This window comes from Entamoeba histolytica, genomic scaffold (assembly GCF_000208925.1).
Source record: "Entamoeba histolytica HM-1:IMSS scf_1104750517267 genomic scaffold, whole genome shotgun sequence".
Lineage (NCBI taxonomy): Eukaryota > Evosea > Mastigamoebida > Endamoebidae > Entamoeba > Entamoeba histolytica.
This window is the reverse complement of record NW_001914907.1, coordinates 15,592-38,501: the sequence shown is the minus strand read 5'-3', so window position 1 is coordinate 38,501 and position 22,910 is coordinate 15,592. Positions and strand designations below refer to the sequence as shown.

Genomic DNA, 22,910 nt, shown 5'->3' with positions numbered 1-22,910 from the left:
ACTGAAAATAAAAATAGCTATTCCTTTTATAATTCAATGTCTATCAAAGAAAGTGTTGCAGAAAATAGTGAAACAATGGTTGATCCTCAACAAGAAAGTCAATTAGTTGAACTGATTAAATTAATAAAAAAAGGTCAAGCAGATAGAGCTTATGCTGAACTAACAAATAACTTTCCAGAATGGATTGGGAAAAGTACAAGAAGTAATACATTATTATTTAAAGCAGTTGAAATGGGATTTGTAACTATTGTAGAAATCATATTACAACATTGCCCAACATTATTAGAAAGTAAAGACGCAAGGGGAAATACACCATTTTTAATAGCAATTGAAAAAGGACATTTAGATTTAGCAATGACATTACAAAATAAAGGATGTTGTATTACAGAAACAAATTATTGTTCAGAAAATGCTCTTCATAAACTATCATTAATTAAACTTCATAAAAGAGATATTCCATTTGTTTCTTCTATTATTAATGCATTAACCGAAAAAAATCAAATGAGAGATGATCTTAATGAACAAGAAAAATGGGCTGGACGTGGTATTGATATTAGAAATCAAACAGGTGAAACTGCTCTTCATACAGCAGTGAAAGAAGATAATGTTAAATTATGTGAATTACTTATAAAAGCAGGAGCTGATCCTACTGCATTAAATAATGATGGAATATCACCTATAGTTTATGCTGAAGCAAATGATGAAAGTTGCTTAAAAATTTTTAAAGAAAGTGAACAAGTAAAAGCAGCAATTAAATTTGCCGAAGAAAATCAAGAAATTCAATCAAGAAGAATTGAAAGAGGAGGTTCAAAAATTTTTACTGTAATGAGTTCTATTGATGATTCTGATGATGATAGTAAAGATAAAGATAAAAAGAAAATTGGATTCTTCCAAAGTAAAAGTGAGAAATATGAAATTTATATTGATAAATTACTTCAAGAAAATAAACCTTCCAAAGAATATATGTTGGAACAAAGGGCAGTTGGAGAAAATAAATTTAGGATATTATCATTAGATGGTTGTGGAGTACGTACTCTTGTCCAATTAATTATTTTAAAGAGAATTGTAGAAAACTTTCCACATTTCTTAGATAATGTTGATATGATTTGTTCTGTTGGTGCAAGTACTCTCCCAATATTAATGACACTTGTAGGATATGACATTGACACAGTTATTAAAATATATGAAAAGACAATGGTCAAAGTTTTCTCTTCAACTTCACATAAAGGAGGAGTTTTATCATATAAATATTCTAGTAAATTTATTAAGATTCTTGCTACTAAAATTTTCCAAGATAAAAAATTATGTGATTTAAAAAGAGAGGTTGTTGTTCCTGTTATTAAAATAGATTCTGGTATTAATGACCCTAATAGAAGAATGATACCAGTATTATTAAATAATATTGTGTTAAAAAAAACAAATACAGATCTTGATGACAATATGATTAATAATGAAGACCTTTTATCTGATGTTGTATTACGTTCTTTTGCTACACCAGGATTATTTACTTGTCACCAATCATTTGTTGATGGTTCATTTCTTATTAATCAACCATTTGCTGTGGCTAAAGCATTCTTTGATCCTAAAGAAAGTGTTGTATTAAGTTTAAGTGGAGGAACATATAAGTCTTATTTTGATGCTGAAAAATACACTGGAGCTGGTTATGTTCAATGGGCGACTTGTGTAACTGATTTATTTAAAACAGCAGGTATTGCACTAGCTGATGAATTTGCAAAAGTATTATTTGGACCAAGGGCTCATAGACTTGACCCTAAATTGCCATGCCAAATTGATGATGACTCATTTAAAGACATTGAATTATTGAAAACAATAGCAGCTAAAGTTGATTTGTCTGCTACTGAAGAATGGATTTTGCAAAATTGGTAATTAAATTTGTTTTAAGAATTTATTAATTTAATATTAATTAAGTAAAGGAGTTGAGTCTGTTCCTTGTTGAGTAGATTCTATTTGGTTAGAATTATCTTCACTTTCAGTAGTTGAAGAAGAATCTAAATGATCATAAATATGAAATTCATCTGCATTTTCATATTCGGTTGTATTAATTTCGTATTTAATTGGCCACCAATTTAACTCACCAAATAAATGAACAAATGATGGAACAAGTAAGGTTCTAACAAGGAAGGTATCACTTAAGACAGCTAAAGTTAAAACAAATGCAAACAAATCTAAAACAATAACACCAGCTAAAAATAATCCTGAAAATGCTACAGCCATTATAATACCACAAAATGTAATCAAATACCCAGTTCTTTCTACTCCATAAACAGTTGCTAATGATGTTGAATATCCACGAGTTCTATATTCTCTAATTCTTGAGAATAAGAAGATGTCATAGTCTAATGATAATCCACAAATTATTGGCACTGATATAATTGGAACAACCCAATAAATTCCTTTTGTTTGATCTATTACGTCTATAGAATCAAAATAATCAGTACAGAATATTAAAGACGCTGCTCCATAAACAAATGTCAATGTAAGACATGTTGTAAAAACAACACGTAATGGAACTAATGCACTCTTAAAGAATATTAACACCATAATAAGAATCACAATAACCAATACTATTAATACAAGAATAAAATACCTCATTGATGCATTTACACAATCCACACCATCAACAATAATACCTTGAATTAATATTTTATATCCAAACTCAGATTCTAGTTGTGTAAAATGATCTCTAATATCTGCAATTAATAACGTAGAGTTATTTGTTGGATCAACCTTTGGAATTAATTGACAGTTAACTACTGAAGAGTCTTTACTTAAGAAACTTTCCATTGCATTTTGATATCCTTCTTTTGTCATCAGTATTTGGAGTTGTTTAGGTGAAATAACTTTACCACCAGCTGCATTAAAACAAATAACACTCGTATTATCAAACGCATATGACATTTGTTCACTAAAAACAGAAATCATTTGTCGAGTAAAATTATAATACTCATTTGAAATAACATCCATTGTTTTAACATCACTTTCAATTAATAAATGGAATGGATATAATATTCCAATAGGGAAAGATTCTTGAATATTCACAAATCCTCTATTAAACTCTGTTTCAAGAGGAACAACTTGATTGTTATCTAATGTCCATTCAAATCTATATATAAACACACAGAATGGAATCATTACTATCAGTCCTAAACAAAACATAGTTGCAGCTACTGGTTTTTTACTTTGGAAAGTTGCAAATTTATGCCACATCTGATCACCTACTCCTTGAAAACGAGCTCTTCGTTGTGTAAACTTTACACATTTTTTATAACATGGAATACAACTTTGTAATTTAAAGAATCTAGGGAAACAAAGGAACAATGCTGGTGTCATAGTTAAATCAACAACCAATGTAATAGTAACACTTATCGTACATCCAATACCAATATACCTAACAATATCAAATGGAAATATTGCTATAACTGAAAAACAGAATAACATCACAAAACCACTTGTTCCTACAATCCTTCCTGATGTTCTCAACATATTGGAAACAGCATCATAGTATGATTGTTTCTTATTAATTTCTTCTGTATATCGAGTTAACAAAAATAGTGAATAGTCAATGGCTGTTGCAGCAATTGTAGACATCATCATTGCTGGTGTAATACCAAAGACATCTACAGTTATTGAAATAGGATACATCAATCCAAAACTTGTTAAAATAATTATAATAACATTCACTATTGGTATTATTAATAACACTGGTGATTGAACAACATACAATAAAATTATTAATGCAATTGGAAATACAATTAACTCCATTTTTTCTAATGCTTTAATTACAACACTTTGAAGATCTATTCCTAACGCATCATACCCTGTAATAGCAAAATCATATCCTCCATCTCCATATGTTTCTTTATAATCAGAAATATATTTTCTCATTCTTTTTACATATGGTCCAACTGCAGTTGGTTCTTCTCCACTAAGTTCTATTTCAATTAAAGTAACTTCTCCAGAAACCATACTTTTAGCCATAAACTGAGCAATAAATTTTTCAATAAAAGTAGAGTATTGAGGAATAATATATCTTCCAACAATTTTCCTAACAAGATATCCTTTTTCATCAGTCATAACTGATTGGTTAAAGGAAGTACTGAAATTTAAAAGATAAGTAGAATTATTGATGTCATCTAATTGTTCCATTTGTTTAATAACAACAGCAACTTGACTAACACCACTTATATTTGGGAACTTTTCATTATAAATTTTATTTGCTTGCCAACCTAAAGATCCCTTTGGTGGACTAACTACCATGGATGTATGTTTTAAAAATCCAAATACACAATATACCATTCCAAGAGCAACAATAATCCAAAAAACGACAATAATCCATTTCAATTTATTAATCCATTTAAAGCAAAAATCAAAAGCATAAGAAGCTTTTTCACTGAATTTTATCGCAATAGAATTAAAGGTCATAATTTTCGATGAATATTGGCAAAAAATAGTTCAATAAAATCATATGGTTTTTAATTCATTTTTAAAACTATAATTATAATTTTTTTTCTAAAAAAATAATTCTATTAAAAAAATATTCAACCCTTTTTAATGCAATAAAAATTCTAGAAAAGTATTTAATTGAATTTGCACAAAATTCTTAACATTCGCTCAACTCCAAATGACAATCCAATATCAGCAATAATCAATCCAATAATTCTATATTTTAAATCATCTGATGGGAATGAGACTAATGTGAATAATTCATTAAGTTCTGGTATAATTTCAAATGAAAGAATTATTGTTAATCCAAAAACTATTAGAAGGCAATACATTAATGGTTTATATTCGGTAATATTCTTTCGATATGGTTCTCCAACATAATTGACTGCAAAGGTTGTAACATTAATAATATTAGAGACAATGAAAACAATACTATTAACTAATGTTGGTTTAAATTCAGCATCTTCTTCAGGTATTTTATAATCAGGACCAGCGGCTTCTTTACCCCATTTTAATGCAAGTTGAATAACTACAAAATGAATAAATGCTTGTGACAATACAGACAACACGTGGAATGGTGCAAAGATAGTTTTTGTTGGATGGTGTTTACTAAGTTTATCTAATGGTTGAGTATTTGATAACATTAAGAAACATATAGATAATAATATTCCTGTGACTGTCATTTGTACATCACCATTCTTAACTCCTTCAATTTTTAATACACTCAAATCATATGCACTAATTAAACAATTTAAAGCTAATATTCTGAACATTTGTTGAGTAGTTACTAATGTAGATCTTCCTTGTTTTAATATTTGACAAACTGGTGTAACTTCAATTGATTTACATGAAAATGGAGAAGCCATCGATGCATCTCCAAATTTGGCAACAGTTGATTCATCATCGGGTAATCCTTCAAATGCTTTTCTTAATTCATTTTTTAAGAATTCACTTCTTTCTTGAGGAGTCATTCTTCTTCTTCTTTCAATTTCTTCAGGAGTAAGAGGTTTAGGAGTAGGTTTGGCAGGCATTGGAATAATTCCCAATTTTATCATTTCTGCTTCTTTCTTTTCTTTTTCACTAGGTAATGTATTTAAAACAGCAATACCTACATCTGCATGTTTTAATGCTCCAACATCATTTGTTCCATCTCCACACATTAATACTATATTACCCATTTCTTTTAATAATAATACAATTTCTTCTTTTTGTTGAGGTGTAACACGTGCATATACTTTAGTTTTTGATAAAATTGTTTGAATAATTTCCTTTGAACATTCTTCTTTTATATGAGAAAGTGCTTCTCCACTAAGACATATATGTCGATTTATAACTTCTGAACTTACTTGTTTTGTATTAAATGGACTAATTTCAAGACCTTCCATGTCTGTCCACTTCCATTCTTCTTTTTCTTTAATTAACATTACTTTATCTTTACTAGTAATTGTTAATTCTTCAGCAACATGGGCTGCAGTAAATATAGAATCTCCAGTAATCATAACAACATCATGTCCACTTTCTTTTAATTGCTTAATTGTTTCATTACTTTCTTTCTTAATTGGTGATGAGAATAAAATAAATCCACCAAATTCTAAATCAGATTCAATGTCATCTCTAATATATTTATTTTTTTCTCCATTTTTAATAGCTTTATAGCCAAATGCCAATACTCTCATTCCTTGTAATGTAAAAAATCTATTAACATTATCATAATGATGTGGTATTTCTTTAAACATTCCTTTTAATATTTCTGGAGCTCCTTTAACAAATCCCATAATAGTTTTAGTATTAGTATTAAAGTCTTTAATAGCAACAACAACTGACATTCTTTTAAGTAATGAAGAAAATGGGAATCGTTGTATTGGTTGAATTTGTTTATTAGTTTTCTTTGAAGGAGTAAATCTTCCATCAGAAGTTAAATTCCATTTTGAAAATTCTAATGCTGCTTTTTCAGCTGGATCTCCTATAACACTTCCATCTTTCATTTTAGATAACGAATTGCATGCAACAATAACATTAATAATTTCTTGTGGTACTTCATCAATACTACTTCTTAATTTAAATGGATCATCTTTTAATCCAGCAATACCTGCAACAGATACTTCATCAGAAGTAAGTGTTCCTGTTTTATCAAATGCACAAATATCAACAATTCCAGCAAATGGAATTCTAAAAGGTTCAGTACAAAAGATAAATTGTTTCTTCAATGAAACTAAAGAATAATTAATAGCATTAGTTAATTCCATAGGTAATTCTGGTGGTACAACGTTAGTTATAATTAAAACACATGATAATACTAATTTCCAAAATGATTTTCCTTTGTTAATTCCATCAATAAATACATAACCAGCAGCTATCAATGCAAAGACTAATAAAAATAAAATAACTACGAAACTTTCTAAGTTATTTGCTGTTTTACGTTCAGTTGAACTAATAATAGTTCTTAATAACTCTCCTTGAGCAGTTTTGAATCCTGTATGAATAACATATCCTAAACATTGGTCATCTTGAAGTACTTCAGTTCCTCCAAAGATAATATGATGTTTATGAACATTTAAATCAAGAACATCATTTTCTGTATTTGGATCAATAATTGTTGATAATGCTTCTCTCATATGTGGAGTACTTTCACCAGTTAATATAGATTCATTTACAACACACATTCCTTTAATAATAACACAGTCTGCAATAGCTTTTCCTGTAGTAATAACTAATAAATCTCCAGGATATATATGATCACAATCAACTTGTGTTTTAATTCCATCTCTATAGACAGTATGTGTTGTTGGTTTCATTGCTGCCATAGCTTTAAAATTACCATAATTTTTCATTCTGGTGAATGTTGTCATTCCTTCAAAAATAAATAACATAATTAACATCATAAAGGCAAATATTGGCATATCATCCATCATCCATAAAATACTACAAACAACTTGAAATATGAAAAATGGTTGCATAATTTGTTCTTTATATAAATCCATAAAAGTAGGAATTGGTATTGAACATTTATTTAAACCATAATATTCATGTTTTTCATTAGCTTTTGATTTTGTTAAACAACCAGCAGAGCCATACTCTTTTAAGGTCATTTTATTTGGATATTCTAGTGGATAAAAAAGTCCATCTTCTGTATTGTAAATATATTTTTTAAAATTAAAATAAACATAAGCGTAATGTACTCCTTTTTCAATTGGACATAATGCTTTTTCTGTTTTATGTTTGAAAAAAGCATGAGTAGCTTCACTCATTGATGTAACTGGATTAAAATTAATCTTTACATTAAAGTTAAGTGACCACTCAGTGTTTAAATATAATAATACATGAATTAATCCACTAATACATAAAAACACAAAAGAAGCTGTTTCAAATCTCCCTTCAATAAAAATACCAAGTCCAGCAGCAATAATATAAACAATAAAAAAAGGATATCCTATAAGAGTTGTTTTAGGTTCTTTTTTAGTATATAACAAAGGAAATAACCCAGACTCCATTTTTTAATCTGAAATTTCAAAGTTCTTTTATCATCAGTGATGAATTTTTTATTTTTTCTTTTTTTTTTATTTATGATATTATTTTAATAACAAATTTCTTTTTAATTATGTTTTATTAAACTATAACATTTTATTAGGGTTATATTATTTTATTATAATTATTTTTGTTTTTAAAAAAAAATGTGATTGCAAAAAAAAGAAAACTAAAAAAAAGAAAAAAAAATAAAATGAATGGACAATTAATTGGGTGTGGTACTTTTGGAAAAGTTTATAAATCACAAACAGAAGATGGAGAGATTATAGCCGTTAAAGAATTCAATAATCAAAGTACTAATAATGAACTTAAACTTCAAACTTTTCGAGAAATTAAATTTCTTCAACAACTTCGACATGAAAAAATTATTAAAATAAAAAATTTTATTGTTGAACAAAATACATTATTCATTATTATGCCATTTATACCAAATAACTTAGAGAAAGAAATTAAAAAGAAACATTCAAGTACAATATCATTTGAAGAATTAATTTCATGGATTACTCCACTTCAATATCAATTTTTTGAGGTATTAAAATATCTTCATTCATTACATATTGTTCATCGTGATATAAAACCATCTAATTTTTTATTAACAGATAAACAACAAATTCAGTTGATTGATTTTGGTAACGCTTATCATTACCATTCGAATGAATTAGTTAAAGCAAATTGTGTAACTCCAAATTATCGTCCACCTGAAGGTGATTTAAATATTTTAGTAAATCCACAAAGTATTGATGTATTTTCTATTGGATGTGTTCTTTTTGAGATGATATCTGGTAAGTTATTTCTTCAACTAAGTAACAACAAAACAATATTCGACTTTATAAATTCTACTTATTCTTTTGATGCAAATGAAATTTTAATGAATCCTTCAATAACTATTCCAACTACATTAACTGTGTCACAGTCTTTAATAGATTCTTCGATTCCGTACCACACTAAAAATACTTATGACTTCTTTAATAAGCTTCTTAACTTAAATTCTAACCTTCGTCCATCAATTGATACTTGTGCAAAATTGATTCTTTTTTGAAAATACAACTCGATTCTTGTTTCAAACTTCTTCCCCACGCATATTTATTTCATATATCTTTTTTAACAATATTGTTTTTTTTTATTATTTTTCCACCTTCTTTACCAAAATGAATTTAAGGTTAGTTTAAAAAAGAGACCTAAATATAGAATTAGATTAGATGAAATGGAATAATGAAGTAAATTCTTATGGTTTTTGAAAAACTGGTCTTGATACACCACTTTAACTAATCTCAACCATTAAAGTTTAATAAAAATACAGAAAGAATTTTTTTTTCTTTTGGGTGAGTTCTTGGCACAGTACTTAAAGAAAAACTATAACTGAATACTTGATACTCATGAACAACTCTGAGCAAGTAACTTTTAGTACTACAGATATTAGAAGAAAAGAAGACCTTATGAGATACTCTCAAAATGAAAAGGATATGAAAAATTTTGAATGTTATGAACAAGCTATTTTACTAGCTATTTTAAATCCATTTTGTGGATTCAAATTACAAAAACCATTTAAACAGTCAATTACAATTACAAGCAGACCAGAAGTAGTTTGTTTGTATTTTGATTATGAAGAAATAGAAATTAGAAGACTTGCAGAACAACAATGTGAATTATTTGCTCTTCAATCAACTACTCAAAATGTCTCTGAAAAAACTCGTATGAGAAGATTTTCTAAGAATCGTTCAACATTTACTTTAAATTTTCTTTATGATATTTGTCTTGAATATGGATTTTTCTTCAATTCAGTATTATCAAAAAAATCAAAGAAATGTTTTCAAGTTGAGAGAATCCATCAAATCTTTTATTACAACAAGTTATGGTATGGTTACGACGAAATAGTTTTTCTTGGTCAGAAATTAAACTCTTATTTATTTTCTCTTGTTCGAGACCAAAAAGATATTGTTGTTCCACGTGGAGATCCCTATATTCAAAAACTAGCACTAACAAATTTTTGTCTATGCCCTACTCTCTCTAAGTGATTTATTTTCATTCTTTATGTATTGTTTCTTTTATTCAATACAAAATTTTTTTTTAATCTACAATACAATTTTCTTAATCATACAATTTAACAATTTATTTAAAAAATTCTTTTTCATTTTACATATCCCAAACCCATCTCTAAAATTTATTTTTCATATTTGTCATGAGTTAGATAGAAATGAAAGTGGTACTTCTTTGACTTATATTTTTTTAAATAATAAAAACAAATAAAAAAGAATTTATTTATTTGAACGAATAGTATTAACTAATGCATTGTATAATAATGATGATAGAATCCTTCAAAATTTTTATCATTTTATTTCAATTTTCCTTTTTTTTCGTTTGTTACATGTTTAAAATATTTATTCAAAAATAAAAACTATTTTTGATTTGTCAGTTAAAAAGTTTTGGAAAGAAAAATGAAATAAAAAAGAATTAATAAAAATGGATAATTAATTTAAGGAATAATAGTCCAAGTCTTTAAGAAACATACCCTGATATATAGACATATTATTTTAAATGAGATTCATATTTAAATTCATCTTTTTAATTGTTTTAGTGAAACTCGAGTTAGATAAAAATTTATCTATTGAAGTTAGTTTAATAGTATAACTGTCAAGTGGTTTTTTAGTTAGAAAATAAATAGCTTACCATTGTTAATTAATAAACAAAAACAAATAGATGGGACTTATATATTAATTTATCTTTTTTTAATATCTTCTAATTGCCTTAATTTTGAATTGTTAATACATAATCATATTTTATTTCAAGAATATTATTTTATTGAGTAATATTTATACAAAATATTGAAGTTTTGTTTGTATTTTTGAGTTAGATAAAATATCTTTTCAACCTTTAATTGTTTTCATTATGATCATTTGTTTATTATTTAACCAAACATATTTTTTAATCTAAATGAATGTTAATTAGTTTGATTTATTGATAATAAAAATAGAAGTTTTTATTCAACAAAAAACAATTTATTACATTTTAACTAAAATGAGAATAAATAAAGGGTAGTGAACGATTAGATTTATTAAAAATTTTAACAACTAAAACTGATGATGTTTATATGACATAAAAATATTATTTTAATAATTTTTAATGCCTTAACAACATTCATAATAACTAAAAATATCACTTTAGAAAATATCATTTACTATAATAACAAGCTTATGGCTTAACTAATTATTGTAATTTATATTAGCATTACTCTATTCTAATATAAAAATTCATTCATTTATTTCTATTATTCATTTCTTTCATTGTTATTTATTAAAATTTAGTAAAAAAATATGTATTTCATAATATTATTAGGTTTTGTTCTATTCTTTCTTCATTTTTTCTCATATTCTTTTCTTTTTATTATATTATTATAGTATAGCATATTATTCTTTCTTAGATTTTAGTTTTTCATTCTTTTATTTTTATTTCATTTTCTCTCTTTTCATATCATGTATTTATTTATTCTTTTAAATGCTAATTAATATCATCATTAAATATATAATTTCATTGTGTATTATTTATGAAATTGTTCTATTGTTATTTATTATTTTGTTTTTATGTTGAATAAAACATTATAAATAAATATAAATCGTCATTATATATCAGAATGATACAATTACATATTGTAAATAAATGAAAATAATAAGAAATGAAATAAATAATAAAATAATATATATACTTAAATGAAAAATAAATGAAAATCCAATAAAATTATTCTTTTTATTTTATCAAATTATCATTGTTTCATTTCATATATATTATCATTATAATTATAAATTGATTATTATTAATTATTATTAAAATAAAGAATATAATTAAATTTCTATTGATTCTTCATTATTATTCATCATTGCTATTACTAGTAATCTTATAAATTATTATATTATAACTTGTTGATGAAATTTATTGTAAATTATATGTGTATTAAATCAAACAATATAAAAGTATCTTATTAATAAGATTTTAAATATGGAAATAATCAAAATTTAATAATTTTTCAATTCTAGTCTTAATTACTTTCTCTAGAATTGAATTATTTTTAATATTTTTCATTTTAAATACTTAAATACATGATGGTCAATACCATCACAAAAAAAAATATATTAATGTTAAACAAATAGTACATTTGACAATTTTTTCATTTTATTGAAACAGAATAAATCTAATTACAGTGTTAAAATTCTTGAAAAATCAATTACAATCATTTGGAGGTTGTTTGAATGAAGAAACAGGAATTTCTTCCTTTATAGTATGTGTATATTCTTCAAAAGTATTTCCTTGAACTTCTAAGTTATCAAAACCAACAGAAGGTAGTCTTACAGGAACACTACAACAAGGAACAATATCGTCAAGAACAATACCTTCTTCTCCTTCTTCATTAAGAGGAATAGGAGATGACTCTTTTTTCATTATAATTGTATTCCCAGTAATTTCTTCATTTTGTTCTTCATCAAACTCAAAAACTTCTCCATCTTCTTTTTCCATCGAAGGGTGTAAAGATTGCCAAGTACGAACACGCTTTATTTTTTCTGGTATATGAACATTAGGTGTTGGATGAAATTCAGTAAAGTCATGAACAATATTATTATATTCTTCTTGGATAGTTTGTCTTTGACAATCAAAAAGATCTTCTTGTTCTAAAACAAATTCTCTAATTTTTTGTTCTTTAATTTTAAATAATTCATCTATTTTCTTTTGTTTTTTTAATAATAATTGTTTATCTAATTGTTCATCAATTTTAATTGATTTATTTACCCCATTTCCTTCATCATTTTCCTCAATATTAGTACGGTTCTTAATGTAAATCCCAAAAGTTTTACTTAAAGAATATCCTTTTCTTCTTTCTTCATTTTGCTCTAAATTCCTATTAATTATTCCTTCTTTTCCTTTAATACAACACACATCATCTCCACAATTTAAACATTTATAAACAAGACAACAACTTGTCTGACGAATTGATACCATTTGAAAATATTGCATATCAATACTACATTCATTTACTAATATAGGAGATTCCCATTCAGAAGGTAGTGGAATACTCACACTTTTAGATTCTTCTTTCACTCTTAAAGTAATATTTCCACATAAACACGCATATTTTTTCATCATTTTTTATTTGTTCCAGTTCATTTTTTAGTTATCTTCTCTATTCTTCTTCGGTTTACTTCTTCTTTCCTTCGGTTTTTTTCTTTTTATTTTACTTTTTGTAGTTACACTTTCTAATTTAATAAATTACTAGTTTATTTTATTATTTCATCTAAATCTTTTTTGTTATATTTTTTATTTCTTAAAACTCAGATTCTTTTATTTGATGATTATGGATAATTGTTCTATTTTTATTATCTTTTTAAATAAATATGAAACATACTGTTCAATTGATTTATTAAATATCTTACAATTTTGTTTACTTTATAATAACATTTTTTCAATTAATATCTCGTGATTAATACATTCTTTATTTTAATTTACAACTTTATCTTTTATTTAACTTTTTCAATTATTCTTCAAAATATTTTTATTATTTGTTTTACTAAGAAGTTTCTATTAGTTATGAATAACTAATTACCTTTAATTAGTTTGTTTTCATTCTATCAAGTAGTTTTTAATTATTTTTAAAATAAAAATTAGTTAATTAAGTATTAATAGATTTTTCATCTATTCTTCCTAGCTCAGGGGAGACTAATCCCATCCCTGAGCTTATTAAAAAAGAGTAATCTCTTTGTTAAACCTATTCTTTATGTTTTTCTTGCAAAATGAGGAAAGCACTTCTTTGTTTTATTTCTTCCTATTAAGGTTTTTCAAACTTCTTCTGCTTATTTCTTCTTTTTAAGCCTTTGTTTGTTTTCTGCCTTAATTTTCAGGAATTTCATTTTTCTTATTTTATGAATGGGAGAAGGAATCATTTTATTACTACTGTATTACTTTGACTAATCTTCTTTTTAGTCTTACTTTGACTAATCTTCTCTTAGTCATACCCACACTTCAGTATATTCTTATATTACATCCATGTAATATTCTACTGTATTCTCTTGCTGCACCCTTTGCAGCATTCCCTAATACATTCCTAATTCAAAGGCACCGTCATAACCAGATAATAACTGGGAGAGTCGAAGTATGAATTTGTACTAATGTTTGCGTGTGGTGTTTCAGACGTGCCACCTTCGATCTCGTTTTTAATTATTTTTAATAAATAAATAAAATAAAGTACAACAATAACTAACTTTTAATTTTTTCAATTAAACTTATACAAAATAATAAATCAATACAAATAAAACACATAAAGAATAAATTTGATTGTTTATTTCTTTCCTTTTGTTTTAGCCTCTTTTTTTGGTGTAGCTTTTTTCTTTTCTATTTTAGTAAGTTTTGGTTTTTTAACTTCTTTTTCTGTTTTTGAAGAACTTTTCTGTGTTTCTTTTTGAGCTACTTCTTTTTTTAACGATTTTTTATCATCTTTCTTAGCTACTTTTTTTTCTTTCTTTTCTTTTGTACTTTGCTTTTTAATTGGCTTCTTTTTATCTTCTTCACTTTCTTCTTCAACATTAGCAACTTTATCTCGTTCAGTAACTACAACTTTAACATCTCCTGGTTTCTTTAAAAATTCAACTATTTCTTCTGCATACTTTTCTTTTGTTTTTTCTTTAGATGCACCAGCTAAGCAGAATAATCTGCAAAGTTCAATTAAATCAACAAATTTTTGTTTTTCTAAATACTGTTTTTTCTTTTCTAATAGTTCAATTGTTTCAGCTTCAGTATTTCCTTTTAACCCTTTAAATGACATAATATCTTTTTTTCTTTCTTCAACACTTCCTGGTGTACCAAATAAAACTTTATGAATTAAATGTGCTATATCACTTGCTTTCTTAATTCCTTTCATAACAGAAGCAATTTCTGGAATTTCCTTTAAGGCTTTTCCTTCTCCTTCAATTGTTTCTTTGTTATAACTAGAATTTTTATATCTAATAATCGTCTTTTTTTCACGTGGAGATTGTTTTCTTCTTTCAGCTAATGTAGACATTGTTTTGATAAAAACAATTTATTTATTTATTTTTCTAATTCAGTTCCTTTAAATAATCTAAAAGCCCTGCTTATTCGTTCTTTTAGAACTCTATAGAAGGTTATTGTTTTTATTTTTATTAATTCTCGAATTATCCTTTTTATTATTATCTGTTTTTCTCTTTTCTGAATTAAAAAAACTTTTTCTTTGAAGGCATTTTCATCGGTTCTTTTCTTTTTTTTAGGGAGTCTTTTCCTTTATTAACGTTTCAAAAAATGACGTGGTTATATCAGATTCAATTTTTGTTTATTCTTCATTCAAATAAATTTTAAAAAAATTTTATTTTTAGAAGAATCTTGAATTATTTTTAGACCAGAAAAAGATGAAACTTAATAACAGAATATCATGGAGAAATTGAAAGATAGTTGTGATATCTCTTTGCCTCGAAATGAAAGGGTACAAGACGTTTTTGGTATGCCATCTGCTCTGTCCTTTCCTTTTGATGTTATTTTCAGACAACCTAGTACTTCTTCTTTTCAAGTTTGTCCTAAGTGTCAAGCAAAATATATTGATAGATGTCCAATATGTACTTCATGTGAAATAAAATCTCGTGAGATTAATGTATCTCTTCATTTGAAAAAAAACCCTATCCCATTATTAATTTTTATTAATACAGAGAATTGTCATAAAATTTATATAACTTATTTCCTTCAATTGCTCAGACAATCTTTTCCTACAAAAGAGATTGTAATTGTGTTCCACTCAGACCATATGACTATATTAAAAACCCCACACAAAGAATTCATTTTACCAGAAAATGAATGGAATATTAATCATAATAATTATTCATTTAAGTCATCTGAAATGACTGATCAATTCGTTGATTCTTTATTTAATCATATAATTCCTTCCACCACAATAGCTCCTCTATTACTTGATATTTGTACTTCTGTTATCAGTCATATTTGTTTATTTACATCGTGTGCTATTGATTTACCTCAAGACATATCAAATTATAGAAAAAAATTATATCATTCTTCTTCTTCAATAGACCAATTTGTATTTAAAATGGATAACCCTGCTGCTCTTTCAGTTGTATTTTCAAAAGATTCTAATGGTCATTTTTATGCATATGACCAATACACACTTACTCAATTTCCAAAAGATATACTTCAAGTTATTCAAAGTCCTCGTTTGTATAATTTAAGACTTGTAACTATTCTACCTGGGTTTGAAGTACAGTCAATGGTACCTAAATCATTTACATATTCATCTGATCAAACTTTAACATTATTTGTAAATTCAATAAATGATCACGAAGAAAAATATATTCAGTGTCAAACTCAATGGTATTATCAATTAGAAAATGGGGATTGTTGTCAGTGTATTATCAATGAAACATTTAATAGTTCAAATAAAATATTAGAATTGTATAGAAGTTACCAAACTTCTGAGTACGTTATTAATTTAGCTAAATTTACATTAAGTAAAAGAAATGATATTTTAGAAGATGGAAGAATAAATTTCTTTAAACAGTTAGTTGGATGTATGTTGAATTATTATGAATTAAGTTCAATATCACAGTTTCCATTTAATCGAGATATATTAGGAAGTATTTGTTGTCATTTATTAAATTCTCCAGCATTTAGTGGAGATCAATCTGATGTTGATCATCGTGATAAGAATATTGTTAAATGTTTAATAGAGAGAGAAATGATAACAAAAAAGTCATGGAATGAGTTAGAATTATATTTTAATAGAGACTTATATTATATAAAAGTTATTTCTGAAGATTATAAATTAGTCCAAACATTTAATATTCCATATCAAAGTGAAAGGTTTATTGGTCAATCATGGTTGATAGAGCGTAAAGATAAAATTGCAACACATTTAATTTTTAAAGAAAGTGAAGATGCATGGAGAATTTTTGGTGATAAATGGTATTTAAAAGATGAAGAATACCTTATTGGGGTATGGAAAGAAATTATGGATACTAACATTTCTAATGATCCAACCTTTTTTGATTCAAAACTAAGAAAGATAAAATATCACTTTAAAGTAATAGAAGATTATGGTGAATTAATTCCATTTTGTTATGATGGAATGGCAAACTTGTATCGAGATGAAGCACTATTTAAAATTAACTTGTTAAAAAGAATGGATGAAATAAAACGAAGAAACGAAACAACTTATTTATTCCCACATGCTTAAAACAAATAAACATATAATACAAGATAATTTAATAAATTCAAAGATGAATAGATGTTCTATTAAATAATATTTGTGAAAATCATTTAATCTATTTGAGTAAAACTGGAGATGATGTACTCCCTCCAAATGGTTGTTTTCTTGAAAGACTACCTCGTGATTGATATGCAGCCAATAAACGAGGTGAAGCAGGGGACCTATGAAGTAATAATGAATTTCTTCTTGTTGTTTTCTTTCCTCCAGAGTTTGAGCGTAGTCTGAACTGATCATCAGAAGGTGATTCAGGTAAAACGGTTGAAGGTTTAACAACAGTTTCACTCATCATAACAATTTCAAGGTCTGTTCTTCCTTTTTCTTCCACTAAGTCCATTGGAGTTTTTCCCTTCATATTCCTTAGATGACAATCAGCCCCATGTTGAATTAATGCAGAAATAGTTGATCTTCCTGCCTCAATATTATTTAGAGCAATACAAACTGCATAATGTAAAGGAGAATCACCAGCATAATTTTGAATATTAATTATTGCTTCATCTTTACTTGTGAGATAATCAAGAAATTGAAAATGAAATTGTGTAAATTCGTGTTGAACTAAATAATGCAAACAAGAATTTCCTTCTTCATTAGTCATTCCAACATCTACAAAATTACTTTCTTTTATTAAATTTAAAAGGTCAATTAAATTTGCTTGACATGCATAATGTAAGGCAGAAAACCCCATTGCATCTTGTAAGTATAAACTTGAACCTTTGTTATATAAGAATAAAGCAACTGGAATATTTTTAAATACACATGCATAATGTAAAGGTGTCATCATATCAACGTCAGTACAGTCAATAATTTCAGGATATTTTTTAATAATAGTTTGTACTTCAGTAACACTTCCTTGTTTTGCTTCATTAAATAATTGATTAATTGCAATATCTTCCTTCATTTTCTTGTTCATAATACGTTTTCTTTTTAAATATCCTTTTGATGAATATTTAATAACAGCATGTGCAAGTTCTTTAAATTCATTACTACAATTTTGTTGTAAATAATTATCAACATTCTTTATATTATTTTTCCAGATAATAATTATTGAATTCATTGCACTTTCTAATTCTTTTTCTTTTACAGGAACAAATGAAAATTTAGTTGGTCTAATTAAACTTATTTTTTCTAAAGCAAATTGAAGTGCTATAGTTTCTTTACTAATAAATTCACTAAGACATTTCATATAAGGTTCATGAGGCAAAGTACCATTTGCAATATTTTGAATCACTTTACAAATCATAATTAATCCTCTCATAATATCATTATTTGGTTTTTCATTACAAAATCCTGTTTTATGTGGTTGCATAATAGCAGGACATATAACTCTTAATACTAAAAATCCACTAACACATTGTAGTGGTTGAAGAGTAGTCGTTTTTTCACATTCTGAGTATAAAGAATAACATAAATATCTATATGATTCAGGCCATAGATTTATTGTATCTATTATTCTTGTAATAAATATTTGTACTATTTCTTTCAATTTAAAAATACTTTCATCAATTGGTCCTATAGCAAAGTCCGGATTTATTTCTAAATTTTTATATTCTCCTTTCAATACTTTAGTCATTGGTTCTTCAAGAAAACTGATAACATATTGATTTGACATTGTCATTAAAGTATATACTGTTAAACATCTAGAACAAAAAGAATTTCCTCTAAACATTGTACCATTCTCTGATTTTGATATTTCTAGATGAATAAGATAATCTAAAAAATGGAGTGTTTGTTTATGAGCTTCATAAAATGTTAAAATCTCTTGAATCATTCCTAAAGAGTCACATGATAATTGCTTTGCAATTTCAACCATTAACTGATAGCCATCATCGCCGATAAATAATCTTTGAAACAAGTCAATAGAAGCAGTAGTCATATAGGATAATAATAGGTTTGAGGTTCTGATTTTTTAGTTCTTCTTATTTCTTCTTTTCATAAAATTGCCTGTTTCATAACTCTTTTCGATTCAAAAGATAAAGTTAAAAAAATTATTTGAAAAAGATAAATTTTGAGTTTATCATTTTGTTAGAATTATAAAATGATTGAACAAAGAATATAGTGAAAATAAAACATAGAATTAAAAGTATTTAACTGTTTATCTATCAAAAAGATATTTAATTCTTTTTTTTAAACTAGTATTAATAACTCTAATTTGTGGGGGTAAGATATAGATGTAGCATTTTCATATTTTCTTATATTTTATCAAATATCTGAAAACTAGACATTTGATTGAAATTTAATAAAAATTCGAAATAAGAAACTGTCAGTTGTTTTAGAAATAGACTTAATATGAAGTAAGAATGGAAAAAAATGATTTATTAAATTTTTTTATTTTCACAAATTTTCAAATATTTTAATTATATATGTTTTTTATTCTAGTTTCTTTTTAATTATTATTATTATTGTTATTCTTCCTATTAAGAGTCATTTGTGTATTTTTTTTATTCTCTTTATTTAAAAGATTGTTTTTTACATATTTCCTTATCTTAATTTTTTCATCATCCTTAATACAACAAAATATATGGAAATAAAATCCAAGACACTAAAAAGGAAGAAAAAATGAGGAAAATAACTTATATTAGAGAAAGAATAAAATCTAAAATAATTGAAAGAAAAAATGATGTATTTATTGAAAGTAATTTAAACAAATTCGTAAGATTGAAGAATAAAGAAGTTAAGAATATTGTAAGAATAAAGGTTTAATTAAAGAAAATAAACCAAAAGAAACAAAAAGGAAAGGGATAAAAATATGAAATATTAAAACATATATCGATAAAGAGAGTAATGATATAATCTAACAAAACACAATGTATAGAAATGAATAAAGAGAAAGAAGTATGTTTAAATAATTGAGAATGACCAAAGTAATAAGACATATAACAATATTCAAAACTTGTTTTAAAAGATTAAAAATTATTTTAATTAATAGGTTTTAGTCTAAATGGAAATGAATAGTAATTAATTATCTTATCATGTCATTAATAAAAGACAAATTAGCTTGGTTGAAGGGAATAGTCAATGGCGTTTTTGGTAGTGAAAAAATACATAATTTTCATTTTTTAAAAGAAGATCTTCTAAAGATATTATAGATGTTCTGTTCTTAAAATTATATACTAATACAAGTATAATAAAAATATATCTATCATTCTCAGAATAGTTATCACTAAACATATCATAAATTAACCATTGCAACGGTATTAAAACTGGGATAACAATAAAAATAAAATTTCTATAAACAATTCAAATCTATAATGATAATATATCTAAAGCTGTTTACTGTGAAACAAAAAAATGTATTAAATATTAAAAGAAAGTATTTAACAAATTAAAATAATAAGTGAAATAAACTGTAAAGTAAGGAAATAGAGACTCTCAATAAAATCTAAGAGTTAGTAATAAAATTACTATATAAAGTGAAACCAAATATTTTTATCAACTAGAACATTCGAATATATGGCAATCAAACAGTTATTTCCCTTATAGTTATTGAAAAAATGAAATTATATTCTCTTCATATCATACAAATTGTTATTTAAATAATCTTTTAAATAAAAATAAAGAGAACCTTCCTTTTTTATTTGTTCTTTTATTATTTTAATATTTTCTTTATACTCATTTTTAATTATTGGTATTTTCTGGTTGTATTGTTTATTTGGTTTATGTTATAACTAATAAATTCTTTGTATAATGAAGACATAAACTTTCTTAAAAAAAATCATTTATTATCAAAAACTCTTCGTAACAAAAGTTTAATATATTATTTCACAATAAATTCTTTTCTTTTATAAATAGAATAACGCAAAAGGAGTTGTAGCACTGATTTTGTTAAAATGAAACTTTAACTAATAACCAAAACAATAAAACAAAAATCTCTTTGGTTCAAAGAATGTATTCTGCCAAATCTTTGATATGAGAAACATCACTCTAAGTTATTTCATTTTTATTTATTCTTATGAATGTTTTATTTTATTTAAAATACCTTATCTTGTCACAATTAATATCTCAACTTATTGTTACAACCAAAAAGGATGTTTGGCCAAAAAATAAATACATGAATGAGGAATGATAAAACAATTGAAAGAGATGTGCTTCTCTATTAATCTATAATAATTATAAACAAAACACACTTATCAAATGTTTATTCTTAACACCAGTTAAAGAAAGTTGATTTTTTTTTCTTTGATCCTTTAATAAAATAATTTCTTATTCAAATGATGTTATTTGATTAATTCACATATGAAATTAAAAAATTGATTTGACAATGTTTTTTATCAAAACATTTTTGAATATACTTTTAAAAAACACTCAAACGTCAAAAAGTTTTTGATCATCTTTTTAAAAATTGATTTTTAAGAATGTATTCTATTTGAATAAAATAAGTATTTATTCAAAATTAAAGACTCAATGAAATTATATAACTTATAAACGAGTTTTGTGTATTGTACTTATTGATATAATAATACAATGATTACTATTTTTATTAAGTTATGAATGTTTTTGATATTCCTTTTGTTTATTAATTTATTGATGAAAATAAAAGTCTTGTAATTTATTATAGTTTAATCTCTTTATCATTACTAATAATATATATTCAACAAAATATTTTTAATAAACAATTACTTGTTAATATAAAATAAATTTGTTTATAAATAAGATTGTATTTAATAATATGTTATCCATCTATTTTCATGTCCTATTATATTTATTTGTTTCAATGTTTAACGAGGAGAAGATAACATAAAACAAAAACTATATAATCATGTTATTTATATATTAAAAATATTCCTATAGCTAGTATAAAAATAATAGTTTATTGTTTATATTAAAAAAAGAGTGATGTATTACGTTTCTCTCAATGAAAAATTATTGAAACAAGTTAATAAATATAATGTTTAATGTTTTCATGATAATATTCATGAAATTTGTTTGTGTATATTCTATTTCAAAACGATTCTTGAATAGTTATTCTTGTATATTTCTAAATTTTATTCTCATTTCTTTATTATTTTTTATTATTAAATCAAACAACACTAAGAAGAATGAAATGTTCCAATTAACAAAATGCAAGATGGAGCAATATTCAGATTGTATAGAAAAACAAAATTAATGAAAAAATGAAAGAATAAAATACGCAACACTTTGTAAAGACAAGATGGCTACAATAGAACACATTCTACTATCTTGTATTTATCATAAAAATCACAAAAAGAAAAACATGACAATATTGGCATTATAATATTGATTGATAAGAAAATACACAGGAAATATTCAATATAAAAAATCCCCATATGAAACAGTGTTCCAATATAAAGACATCACAATGATATGGAACAAACAAATAATGCCTAAAAGTGATGGACAATACCACAAAAGACCAGATATATATGTATTAGATAAAAAGAATAAAACTGATCTATTATTTGATATGACTATTGTGGCTGATGACAATATTAATTGAGTGTAAATGAAGAAAAGAAATATGTACAAGGAATTAAAGAATATAATAATGAAAATAGAAAAATTAAAAGATGTCAAAATAATTCCAGTAGTAATCTCAATAAATGGATTAATAAAGAACTCAAGTGTTAAATTAATTAAAGAATTAAAGAATGAGATTAACATCATTAAAGAAACTAAAAACAATGTAATAAAAAACATGATGGAT

At 25.1% G+C, this 22,910-nt stretch overlaps 9 protein-coding genes across 9 annotated transcripts, besides 2 other annotated features; 4 read left to right on the top strand and 5 right to left on the bottom strand.

The window, feature by feature from the left end:
* Nucleotides 1–36: 36 nt before the first annotated feature.
* Nucleotides 37–1,887, top strand: EHI_065690 (phospholipase, patatin family protein; the record flags this gene model as incomplete). Its single annotated transcript, XM_648553.1, has 1 exon — nt 37–1,887. One exon carries the CDS (start codon nt 37–39, stop codon nt 1,885–1,887), a length of 1,851 nt encoding a protein of 616 aa, XP_653645.1.
* Nucleotides 1,888–1,920: 33 nt separating this feature from the next.
* On the bottom strand, nt 1,921–4,443 carry EHI_065680 (MmpL efflux pump, putative; the record flags this gene model as incomplete). The annotated part of the gene is made up of 1 exon (XM_648552.1): nt 1,921–4,443. One exon carries the CDS (start codon nt 4,441–4,443, stop codon nt 1,921–1,923), a length of 2,523 nt encoding a protein of 840 aa, XP_653644.1.
* A 155-nt stretch (nt 4,444–4,598) lies between these two features.
* Nucleotides 4,599–7,955, bottom strand: EHI_065670 (cation-transporting P-typeATPase, putative; the record flags this gene model as incomplete). Its single annotated transcript, XM_648551.1, has 1 exon — nt 4,599–7,955. One exon carries the CDS (start codon nt 7,953–7,955, stop codon nt 4,599–4,601), a length of 3,357 nt encoding a protein of 1,118 aa, XP_653643.1.
* A 227-nt stretch (nt 7,956–8,182) lies between these two features.
* EHI_065660 (protein kinase domain containing protein) lies at nt 8,183–9,028 on the top strand (the record flags this gene model as incomplete). Its single annotated transcript, XM_648550.1, has 1 exon — nt 8,183–9,028. The coding sequence occupies one exon, from the start codon at nt 8,183–8,185 to the stop codon at nt 9,026–9,028; it is 846 nt and encodes a 281-aa protein (XP_653642.1).
* Nucleotides 9,029–9,365: 337 nt separating this feature from the next.
* Nucleotides 9,366–10,006, top strand: EHI_065650 (uncharacterized protein; the record flags this gene model as incomplete). The annotated part of the gene is made up of 1 exon (XM_648549.2): nt 9,366–10,006. The coding sequence occupies one exon, from the start codon at nt 9,366–9,368 to the stop codon at nt 10,002–10,004; it is 639 nt and encodes a 212-aa protein (XP_653641.1). The 3' UTR covers nt 10,005–10,006.
* Nucleotides 10,007–12,201: 2,195 nt separating this feature from the next.
* Nucleotides 12,202–13,119, bottom strand: EHI_065640 (uncharacterized protein; the record flags this gene model as incomplete). The annotated part of the gene is made up of 1 exon (XM_648548.1): nt 12,202–13,119. One exon carries the CDS (start codon nt 13,117–13,119, stop codon nt 12,202–12,204), a length of 918 nt encoding a protein of 305 aa, XP_653640.1.
* Nucleotides 13,120–13,627: 508 nt separating this feature from the next.
* Nucleotides 13,628–14,175: a repeat region.
* Nucleotides 14,176–14,280: 105 nt separating this feature from the next.
* On the bottom strand, nt 14,281–15,028 carry EHI_065630 (uncharacterized protein; the record flags this gene model as incomplete). Its single annotated transcript, XM_648547.2, has 1 exon — nt 14,281–15,028. The coding sequence occupies one exon, from the start codon at nt 15,026–15,028 to the stop codon at nt 14,309–14,311; it is 720 nt and encodes a 239-aa protein (XP_653639.1). The 3' UTR covers nt 14,281–14,308.
* Nucleotides 15,029–15,412: 384 nt separating this feature from the next.
* Nucleotides 15,413–17,218, top strand: EHI_065620 (uncharacterized protein; the record flags this gene model as incomplete). The annotated part of the gene is made up of 1 exon (XM_648546.1): nt 15,413–17,218. One exon carries the CDS (start codon nt 15,413–15,415, stop codon nt 17,216–17,218), a length of 1,806 nt encoding a protein of 601 aa, XP_653638.1.
* An 88-nt stretch (nt 17,219–17,306) lies between these two features.
* On the bottom strand, nt 17,307–19,121 carry EHI_065610 (Ras GTPase activating protein, putative; the record flags this gene model as incomplete). Its single annotated transcript, XM_648545.1, has 1 exon — nt 17,307–19,121. One exon carries the CDS (start codon nt 19,119–19,121, stop codon nt 17,307–17,309), a length of 1,815 nt encoding a protein of 604 aa, XP_653637.1.
* Nucleotides 19,122–22,262: 3,141 nt separating this feature from the next.
* Nucleotides 22,263–22,910: a repeat region.